This window comes from Perca fluviatilis, chromosome 17 (genome assembly GCF_010015445.1).
Source record: "Perca fluviatilis chromosome 17, GENO_Pfluv_1.0, whole genome shotgun sequence".
Classification (NCBI taxonomy): Eukaryota; Metazoa; Chordata; class Actinopteri; order Perciformes; family Percidae; genus Perca; species Perca fluviatilis.
The window spans coordinates 16,857,361-16,869,002 of NC_053128.1; the positions used below are offsets into that span (position 1 = coordinate 16,857,361).

Genomic DNA, 11,642 nt, shown 5'->3' on the forward strand with positions numbered 1-11,642 from the left:
CAAACCATCCAGCGCTGGATTAGACAGATTACACAGCAGGGACACAAATAATCTCATAAAAGGGGCCCTGTGCTTTCCTTCCCTCAATCCAATGTAATACCACGCCAAAACAATCACAACATACAGCATGTTACATCTGGCTGCTGCGCCACACACACACGCATACCAAAAATGCACGCTGGGGGAAAAACATGATGGAGTGGCAATGTTAGGGGTGTTATTCCCACTCATACAGGTCATAATGAAAATGTATTGTGCCATACGCTCCATTAGCTAAAAGCCACTGCACGAAATTACACTTTTATAAAACATGCGCTTTTTATATCACACCTCCTAATACTTTTAAATGAGTATTTTGATTGGCACAAGTGAAAAGAATCCTGCTAAAAATGAGCACCTCCTGTCATAGGTTTGAGGCAAAATACATTCTAAATGCTCTAGCTTGTGTTTCCACATGTCAGTCTGCATCCTCAGATGAATTAAGTTAAGTCAAACCGATATCAAATGGCTGCTGTGGGAAGCTGAGACATTAACGCAAAGCAACGGATTCACCAGAACTGAGTCATATCGTGTTCTCTGGAAATATTTGATAGAGAAAAATATATTACACTCAAGGGTAGATGTTCTGGTGCATCAGTAACTTGTTCTTCTTACTTACTTTTCTCCAGCAACTAAGAAGAACTATGTTGTGAAAGAAGCTGACAAATGTGACAAAAATCAATACTATGAATCTCTTATAGACCTAAATATGGTCGATTCACAATGATTCAATTGTCTGAATCCCACATCATTTTACTGAGAATACGATACAATGACATACAGTGGTGAGACCAATCAGTCCACAGTCTATACTGTGTACCATACTACATCATCAAGACAAACATATAGTTAACATAAGAAAGTAAAGACCCCTAATGTGTTAAAGTCTGTTGTTGTTACATATTTCATTTTGAAGATAAATGAGACAATTTAATCAACATATCATCAATCTGCAGCCTTCACTGCTCCATATCATTTTAGATGTTTTAAATGTAATAGACTGAATGCTCAACAGACACAGGTTGAAAGAAAAATTATGATAACTTTGCCCTGTTTTGTGCCTTTGGGAAGACTAAAGAGAGTCTCATTCTTACTTTAGTGTCTTGTACACTTCATTACCCTGACTCGTCTGCCTTGTTCTTTTTCTTTCCTTGCTTCATTCTCACCAGTATAGCTTCCCTTTAAATCCTTTTATCTATCTTCCTTTCAGTCTCTGTATGCAAGTGCGTTTGTCAGACAACGTCTGCACAGGTACTCCTGTGGTTCCACCATCTCCTTCATTTTCTTTTTCTCTTTTACTGTTATCCATTCATTGAACCTTTGCTTTCTTTTTTCAGCATTCCCTCAACTCCCTCTCTCTAGGCTCTACCGAATCCAACCTTTTTTATCATCGTGCTCCTCCCCTCATCTCTCCCTCCTCCTTATCCCGACCTCTCATCACTAGCCTAACCTCCTCCTTTCAGCCTTCTCCACTCCCGTCTTTCCCCTCCCTTCTCTCCTCTGTCCTTCCCTTCTCCTCCATGGCTATCCCGTCCTTCCACACCTCTATCTCTCTATATCTCCTCCCCTGCTTGGAGGCGGTCTTCAGTTAAATATTAATTAGTAAGCTCCATCCCGCAGGCTGATAGGGAGCACAATGGAGAATCCCTGCCTGTGCCTGCAAGCATCCCACTAATGAAAGGAGTGTGTGTGTGTGTGTGTGTGTGTGTGTGTGTGTGTGTGTGTGTGTGTGTGTGTGTGTGTGTGTGTGTGTGTGTGTGTGTGTGTGTGTGTGTGTGTGTGTGACACACAGAGATAGAAAGAGAGAGAACATAGACAGTGAGAGAGTGTGTGTTTGTGAGAGTAAAATGTGTGTATGTGCAGGTGTGTGAGAGATGAAAAGAGACACACCGAGGGCAGATCAAGATTATACGTGCACACATATCTTTATGTGTGCACACGTGCGTTTCTTAAAACAAAGGCCGGGCTCTGTTGGGAGTTAGTGGGGTTCAGCTAATGATCTGTGTGTGTCTGATTGTCATCAGTGTGTTTTCACAGGGCGGACCCCCATTCACCAACTGGTTAATCCGTATCGAACCACCAGATGTGTGTTTCAAAGGCCGTTTGAAACATCAGTCTGCGATAATGATGCAGCAAGAGAAAGAGGCCTGCTGGAAAACGCTGTGTTCTCACAGACGTCTAGAAAAATATGAATTTAGGTGTGAAATAGCGCAATTAAAAATCCTCTGCCCTGCTGTAATCACATTAAAATGACTTACACAAATGTGTTGCTGTAGCAACTAGACACATCTTTAGAGTGAATAAAGCAGTGTGTAATACTGTTTTAGAGAGATCGATGTGCCATTATTCTCTGCCTCGTGTACTGCTTAGTGGCATTGGCATGCTGACCTTGAAGGGGATGGACAAAATAACAGAAATACTTGAGAGTAACACAAGCCTGTAGCAAATATCAGAGCTTTTGTTCTGAGAACTCTCAGAGGTGTTTCAACTCAATGGCTATTTTTGAGGCTGCAGTTTGTGAAGTAAATATCCTATCCAATAAGGTGTGCTTGTGACCTCCGGGTCATTACTTTACTAATGCAGTTTTCATATATTTTGCATGTGGTCATAGGATTTTTGAGACTTTTCTCTTTACCACGTCACATATTCTTTCAGTGTTTTATGACTGAAGTACCAGTACCTGTACAGTAAATCATAATTACAAAGGCAGTTAGTCAAGGAGCCATTTAAAGTTGAAAACCAATTAGCAAAGTGTGCTTGCAGATAGTCAGCATTTTTAGCCACACTAGTGGCATGGCTTGAGGAATGGCGATGTCCATCTGTCGGTCACTTTGGTCCTGATTTAAATATCTCAACAACTATTGGACATATGTAGTAAATGTGTAATTGTTCACTTATCCAGTGAAATATCTCAACATTTACTACAGTAGATCGATTGCCAATACCGACCTTGATGATCCCCGACTTTTCCTCAAGGCCGCCATGAGGTTGACGTGCTATTTAGCAAATGTTAGCATGCTAACACGATCGGATCAGATGATAAACATGATAAACATCACCTGCTAGAATTGTCATTATTGGCTTGAATTGCTGGTCAGCTGCAAACACTGTAAAATATGTAAATCAGTGGAAAACATTGTGGGTTTCACCAAACTAGTATTTACTGCAGGGTATTGTACTGTATTGCATTTTAAGGTATTTGTTATTTAGTCCAAGTCAAATGTATGTGCCATAAAAAGATATAGTGCATATCTGGGCCCTTTTCTCTTTGGTGACCTAAATAAACTGATTTATGCAAACAATCCAAGATGTAAACACAGTGCATGGACTGTAAGTGTGTGCAGACATGGCTGTACTCTGAGTCAGTCTGTCTGCACGGTGAAGGAACAGTAACTAAAGACATCTTTTAGGGGTGTGTTACCGGGGGCCAGCCCTGACAGTTTACACCCCCTCTCATTTACAGAGGCGCCATATTAATTCATCTACTGTAATACTGACGCACGCACACACACACACACACACACACACACACACACACACACACACACACACACAAGGCACTCCCTTAATTTAATCAGATGGCACACAGACACATACAGATTTAAAAAATTCAAACGACACACACACTGAAATGTTTTTAGAGCAGCAGCATGACTCTAGTGCCAGACGTATGTTAATAAACCTCAAATGATCCGACACGTTCCACCTCCTGCCCCTCCCGTCAATGTAGCACCAAACCACTAAATCGTAAGACAAAGCAGGGCTGGGCTGCAGGCAAAAACAAACGCACACAGTGATAGAGCTCAAAAAACAAGCTCAAATTTAGACAGAGACTGAACATTGTGATTTGTTCCTTAATAACACAGTATCATCAGGCCTGTTTTATTACCAACCTCAGCCATTTTAAAACTGCTTTTTACGTCTTTCACTGAAAGTCACCCCGCAGATATTGCTTGACCAGCTGTGAGTCCACATGAAAAATGAATGATGATGGATATTTTATGATAAAGCCTAAAAGATGAATAACTTATCCTGAATTATTTGGGGCTTTTCTTACTGATTGCTTATTTTCTTTGAGCATCCTCAGATGAGATTGGTTTGTCTGTCTTTCTCACTTTGTCTGTTTTTTGTTTTATGTATGTGTGATTACTGTGTGTGCGTATGAGTAAATAAGTGTACACATGTGTGAGTGTGCACATGTGACAAACAGGAGAGGACTCTTGCCTGGTCTTACCCATTATAACAGGGAACACTGAGGCCAACTCCTGATTTAAACATCAGCTGTCATAAATGTTTCAGGGAAATAGAAGATGTTTGCTGGCAGCTTTCAGAGAGTGGGTGGGGCGGCGGGGGGTGGCGGGATGGGCCGTTGTGGTGTTTGAGAGCGAGACAATGAAACCAATTTGGGTGACAAAAGATGAAAAATTGGGGTTTAAAGCAGAAAACAATTATTCTACTTCACTTCTTGCGTGTTCATCCGATACTGCATGCATGAAACATGAAAATTCATGATCAAAGCAGTCACATGTCAAGCTTATTAAAATTGAAAAACTTGAGAACCAAAAGAAGGCATCATTTTTTTTTTGTCAGCGTAAGAGTAGTGCTAATGGTATTAAGTACAGGGGCCTACATTGTCAAGCTGGGTCACCTTGCCTGAAATAAAGACCAAGTCGCTAACATCATAAAAAATGTATACACTTTTATAAAATAAAACATTAACCTCCAGCAGAAAAAAACAGAGGCACTATTTTGGACAGAGATGTTTAGGCCTTCTAAATAAACTGATGATGAAACGAGATTTGTCAGCTCTGCGTGGCTTACTTCTTTGGCTACGCTAATACTAAACACCTCAATGTATTTTATAAATGTTTTCTTTTTCTATTAAATTTTTGTTTACATCAGTTATGTTCATAAACACAGCGACAAAGCAAACCTTCTTTTTCTTAATTTTGAAAAAAAAGCAGATTTTCCATCTCTAATCCAAACTCTTTAAGGTAAAGAAATAACCGATTGGGCCCTGAATGTATGTTTGAGTCAAACTGAGTGATGTTACAGAAGTGTACTGTTTACATGCTGTTCTACCTCCAACATTAAACTCTTAACAAGGCTGGCAGTGTGTTGGGATTTAAACATAGTCAATGTGTTGTGGTCAGAGGAAGTTGGATATATTTGTTTTACAAAAGGAATACAGGTCAGGGTCATAGGAGAAGGCTTTTAACAGCCGTCTGGGATGGATAATCAATAGGAAATCTGATCTCAATAGCTCAACAGTTTACTATCCGTCTCTTCTCTCTTTTTCTTCCTTCCTTCCTTCCTTCTTTTCTTAAGCTTCACTTCCTTAACTATAACTTGCCACTTGTCACTCTCAGTTTAAATATAAATATCTGTATTAATGTGTGTTTGTGTTATACAGGATGCATGAATTCCTAACATCCAGCTTCACATGCTCTCTGATCTATAAGGAGATCACAACTCCAGCGTATGGCCCCACCTACTGGCTGCAGCACAGACTGTTCGCTGGCTGCACAGTGCTGACATTAGCACAGTGCTGACATTAGCACAGCTTCCCTCCAAATTCAATTAGCTAAATGGCAGACTGAATTAGGCTAAATGCAGAGTGAGCCTGCTGAAATGAGCAAAACTGTTGAAGACTAAGGGATAATAATCAGCCACAATTACATCTGAGAGCTCACATTAAAAAATCTAATTTAATGTAATGGGAGAGAAGAGAAAACTCAAACTGCACTGCATGTTCAGGCTAAACCTACAACTCATATCTACTGGTATCTCAGGCATTACGTGTGTGTGCATGGGTGTAACTGACAGAAACCTTAAAATATTTCTGTGGGATAATATTCAACTACATGCACACACACACAAGCACACACAGCTTGACAGAGCAGACTTACCTGCACATATTCCGCCTGGCTCTCTGATGGCTCCATGTAGCTGAAGAAACAGAAGGAGGAAAAAAGAGATGAAAGAGAGAAAATTCAGGAATGTTATAACAGAAAATGTCTGTAAACTTCTGTGGAATTGTGCACATGTGTGTATCAACACAAATGTACACACGCCTCCGTGTTTGATCTGGTCTTGTAACAGGTGCAGTGCATGTTACCACAGACAAAAAACATGCCTGTATTCCCATGGCCCACTTCCGCAGCGGCCTCTCCAGTGAGTAAAATGTTGTTGCAGGCCAGCTTCATAGAAAATGGATAGATAACAAACCCCACTGAGCTTCTAAGGTTGCTGAATATGGAGCTGGCCTCTCAAATCCTTAGGGCGCCATAACTCTCACTTTTACACTCACGATGCATCCGGATCATGTGTCGAAACCCCCCGCTGAGCTGCAGTCTTGGGAGCCATACTGTGGGTACTTTGTGATTCGGAGTGAGTGCGAGCTAAAGGGGCAATTACACTCCCGGGTAAGTTTTTAGATCAATCAGCACAGTTGCACGATGGGTCTCCTAGGGCCCAGAGCAAAGCCGTGTTACACATGACCACAGAGAGGCCAGATCAAAGGGTCCCGTCGTGGCAGCGGGCTGGGGAATGTTAATAGGTCCCACGGCAGAGGAGCTCTAAATTCCCTTCCTAGGCTGCTCCTGTGCTTAGACGAAATAAAAATGGTTGTACAAATGTAAAATATTTGCCCCCATCATTTGCATTGAACACATCCACATTTATCCAGAGACAAATGTGACTGAGCTATAAATATTAAAACATACCATTCATACATAAGGCTTCGAAAAAAAACAGCACATCATACCTACAGTATAGAGAGAATATCATCGAGCACTACAGTAGGCTAGAACTGAAGTCAATGTCAACTAGTCTTGCATTGCCAGACCTACCTCCACAGTGCTGCGGAGGAGGGTCTGGCTAGTCCACACAGCAGCAAAAAAACGTGCTCTGGCTTATTGCCATTTCTTTAAACTAATCATAATCGTCTTGGGCGGGGCTAGTGCCTCTGCAAAAGCACCTCAGGAAGGAACTTGTTTTGGTGGAATGTGTCCGTTCAAAGGTTGTTTTAGTTGTGCAACAGAAAACTCAGATTGGACAGATAGTCTAGCTAGCTGTCTGTTTTTACCCTGCAGAGATCTGAGGAGCAGTTAACCATAGTCCTCATAAATTGACCGGAGTTTAAAATGGCATCACAAAAAAAGCCAGAAGGTGACGGACATCCGGCTGAAAACAAGGGACATCTGGCGGAATTTCCGGTGGCACCTGAACAATCCCGGAAATGAAATGTCGTTGATATAGACTAATATCACGCAACACTTACTGACATTCATTATGGGATAAACTATTCTAGCAAGTCAAATTTGAATTAATTATAAACATTTCAGATGCAAAAACTATTCCTCCAAATAATCTTGTGCAAAGCCCGTTTTAGTTGTTTGATTACTGCAGTAAGGCGATCTTCATTTTATTTCGAAATCATGTTTCCAACAAACAAAAAAAGCTTTGCAAGCAAGTGGCTGGACGCATGAGTCAATTTGTTGCAACTGACTATAAACAGCACAGTAAAGTAAAGGGGCTGCATGAAACACTTTCATACTTTGACTTACTAAAAACGTATTACACATAATATGTCCTAATATTATACTCCTACTCCCATGATATCATTCTTGACTTGTATTTACTACTAACACTTCTGTCTACTCTTGTCTTTATAAGCAGCAACAACATCTGACTCAAGGATGTAAGAACAGAAGTGGTGATATGTTGTACAGATTGTAAAGCCGTCTGAGAGAAACTTTTGATTTTGGGCTATTTAATTCAAATTGATTTCAACTAGGGCTGCTATAGAGTATTTTGACCATACTATATAGTTAAGTAATGTCACATATGACAGCGGAAAGCGTCAAATCCTCGAGATGCAGAAACCAGCATATTATTTGCCATTTTTTGCTTGAAAACTGACTGAACAATTAATCTGCTGCTGATTAATTTTATGTTGATCAATAAATTCATTAAACGACTAATTAATTCAACTTTAGTTAAACATAAGTTTGCATTGGGGTTAGGCTGCCCCTGTTCATCCCCTTTTCAAATTAGTGGCAAACAAAGGAGTTATCATGCACAGGCAAGGCAGAAGAACAAAATTCATAATTTTGCCAGCTGAGCAGAGACACTATGACAGTAAAAGTGGTTTTCCAGAAAAGCAGCCAAAGTCAGGCAAAATAAAGAGCTGCACTTTGGACAGAATACGAATATAGAGGGAAATTGACAGCCAAGCTGAGAGACTTGTGATTTAGGGATGAACAGACGGACAGCTCTTTGATGTGCCCACACTGAACTTGCACTACACCACCATACAGCCATATTTCCCACGGTCTCTGGGCTGAACTAATGGGCTGATGCTGCACGCTCGCACATGCATGCCAGCACAACTGCAGCCACGCATGCACGCACACGCACACTCACAGTCACAGACACACACGCAGTGCAAAATCCCACTGTAACATGATACACGCACTATCATGCACGGGATATTGGAGGCAGCAGCAGAGCAGGGAGACCTTGGCATGTCATGGGAAAGCAGCGAGGAGACGCAATCTGCCCTGCTGAGAGGAGGAGTTACAGGACATTTTCCCTCAAACTGTTCAATAAAGTTCTGACTTTGTTGATAAATCCACTACAACATTATGAAACGCACACAATGAGCGCACAAAAGCGTATCCATGTCGTCTCCAGTGTGTCAGAACTAATCAATGCAAAATAAGAAAACATCAGACCTGCAGCTTTCCAGCAGCATCTGATCAATAAAAGGAGTCGATATAACCCGTTGCCTTTTAAAAAGTGAAGTCATAATTCCTGTTATCTCACCTCACACCCATCGCCTGAGGTAAGTCCTGTCCACAGCAAAGTCAGCACAAAGTGTGTGAACTGCCCAACTTCCCCCGTGGGTCCACGCGCAGTTTAAACCAGTTTGCGCCCCCTGGCGTATGCACAGAACACACGCCATTTTTAAGGCTCCTGGATTAAAATTAAAATAAATGTGCTGCTGTTTCCCTATTGACCCCACAGTTCCTTCAATCTCTCAGCAACCTGAGCAGTTTTTCAGTGCTGGAATTCACTTAAGTAAAGGTGCCAAAATAACAATGTACAAATACCCCATTAGTAAAAGACCTTCATTCATAATTCTAAAAGTACATTATTATCAGAAAAAGCTGAACAAAAATACCTCTGTAAAATGAATAATCATATATGATTGTTAATTAAATATTGATTAAATAAAATTACAGTTATGAAACCATGTAAAGAATAAAGAGAGGAAATCATTCTTTGGTGGAACTGCTGACAATTTACAGAAACATGGCAACGGGCCCTGACTATACACAACTTTTTTGTAAGTAGTCACAAACCAAATGGCTTAGAACCACCAGTTTAATTTTAACAATGTGTTGTATGTAATAAACTGGACACAAGTCAGATAAAATGAAATATTCAAGTAAAATAAAAGTACAATAAAACTATATTTAAGTAAAGAACTTAAGTAAATGTAGTTAGTTACTTTCCAGCACTGATTTTGACACAAGGAACCCCCTGTTCAAGACAGGGCCCCAAGATCAAGCAGGAGCCACCCTAAGGCCTTTATCATGCCAGTTAATACTGTGCTTTAGTGGTGCATACTCTCTCATTTTTCAATGAACCACCACAAACCAGTTGACCAATCAGTAACCTTTCCTCCTTCAATAACTTTACTGTCAGAAAAGAAACAAAAAGCAAGAAAACGGTTCACATCTAAGATAAAAAGGAATGAAACCAATCACCAGTAAATGCTGTCAGAGTTCTGGTTTCCTTTGGCCGCTCCTCCTGTCAGCTGTCTGCTCTCTGCCTCCTCCTTAGGTTCAGATACAGGCCTGGACTCCAACCATTCATCCTCATTAATCTGATCATTCCCCCGGCTGGGTGGAGGTGATGAAGTCTCCTCAGGGTTCAAATCTGAACCTGCCTGGGTGATGCTCTGCTTGTCACAAGTCTCTGGTTGGAGTGCAGCACTTGAGCCATCAGATGGCGACATTGCAGAGATGATGTTTTGGGAGTTTGTGACATTAGTTTCAACTATAGGTTCAGGCTGGGTCTTGGGATCAGTGAGAGAGTCTTTGCCTAGCCCAGTGTCAGCTTTAGCTCCAGCTTCATCCCCAGCCGCTTTAGATCTGGCGGCTGTGAGCCTCGAGGGGCTACAGTCTCGGTCCCGTAAAGGTCTCTGGCTTTGACTTCTGCTGATGCTGCTCTTGTCTTTACTCTTCTTATTGCAGCTGGGGCCTCCTAGAGAAGAAGGGAGATCAGAAATAAACATAACGTTTGTCATGGTGAAAACTGTTGTCCCTTTTTATTATCATAAGTTCTGCTGCTTTACCTTTATTGCTCTTGTCTCTCCTCTTCATCAGTAGCCGTGGCAGCGTACCCATGTGTGTGTAGCTCTCACTGGAGCGAATGTAGCTGGCAGTGCGAGGACGCATGGCATCCATGTCGTCCATCGTTGTCTCAACAACTGGAGCCAGGATCGCCCTGCCATCTCCAGGTACACATCCTGCTCCAGACTTGGACGGAGAGGTCTTGGAGTCAGATTTTTCAGTGGAGCGGCGAAAGGAGAGGTTGGTGAGGCTACCAAACCACTTGAAACCTTGACAGAGCAACAGTTAGAAAAGAAATGCTCATTATGTGGTAACAAGTATATGATGTTGGTCAATGTGTTTACCCACTAGCCAACCCAATTCATTCCCATGCAACCTCTCAATTAGATTTTGTTTTCAGTCAGGAAGGAAAGAGAAGCTAAAGAAGCTGTGTTAATTTAAGCTACACACTATGTTTTTTTTTAATTGATAATGGATCAAATGACAATGTGAAAGATGTTGAACCAACAGGGAATTATCATCTCTGCAGTTTCCCTCATGGAGCTTTTTTGTGTCTTTTAGCTTATTGTTTTGGTTTTCTGACTCACAAATTCTGTCACACACACACACATAATACTCACTCAGTTTCCTTATGCTCATGTTGTGGCTGCAGTGTGGGAGATCAGCTGCAGGTAGGTGACAGATCAATCATCTGAAAGGAGATGCAGTAGTCTACGATAGAAAAAGGAGAAATAGATAGGGGAGGATAACTTGTTGAGGTGAGCAAACCTCGGTATGAACCACAGTTCCTCTCTGTGGGTGAGATACTGCACACAGTTTGTATGTGTGACAGAGACAAAACTGAGAGATGTGCGGCAACGACTAGGGCAGGGCAGAGCGTGACACTTCCTGTGTAAAGCTGAGAGGACCAATGGTAAGAGGAAATGAAAAGATGAGATGACAAGGCTTGAAAGAATAAGATAAGAATATAAATGTGAGGGTGTCCTCTGGCCAGAATGAAAAAGTGTTGATAGATAGAGGGGTGTAAAGTGTTTCAAACTGAAGTGCTGACTTTTGTCCCATTGAAAATAAAAAGCTGGCCTCATCCAGAGTTTAATAACTATCACCTTTGATATCACTGATTATCTACTTCAAGCTACGAGTCATTTCATCTTCCCGACACAGTTTATTTACATAGTTAATGTTTGATTAGGGTAAAGATTCTCAATCGCTCATAATGCTGCTTCACACTTATGCATT

The 11,642-nt window shown here is 41.3% G+C and overlaps 1 protein-coding gene across 3 annotated transcripts in view; it reads right to left on the minus strand.

Annotated features, from left to right (window-relative positions):
* Positions 1-11,230, minus strand: part of sh2d3ca (SH2 domain containing 3Ca) — a 50,649-nt gene extending 39,419 nt beyond the window's left edge. The window contains exons 1-4 of one of the 3 annotated variants that reach the window (XM_039780479.1): positions 11,024-11,042; positions 10,406-10,672; positions 9,816-10,314; positions 5,949-5,988 (exon numbers count right to left, since the gene is read on the minus strand). In XM_039780479.1, the coding sequence (XP_039636413.1) occupies positions 5,949-5,988; positions 9,816-10,314; positions 10,406-10,672; positions 11,024-11,042 (825 nt within the window). Of the gene's footprint in view, positions 1-5,948; positions 5,989-8,868; positions 8,938-9,815; positions 10,315-10,405; positions 10,673-11,023 lie in introns of those variants that run through there. The other 2 variants (XM_039780480.1, XM_039780481.1) reach the window with 2 other exon arrangements.
* Positions 11,231-11,642: the final 412 nt, after the last annotated feature.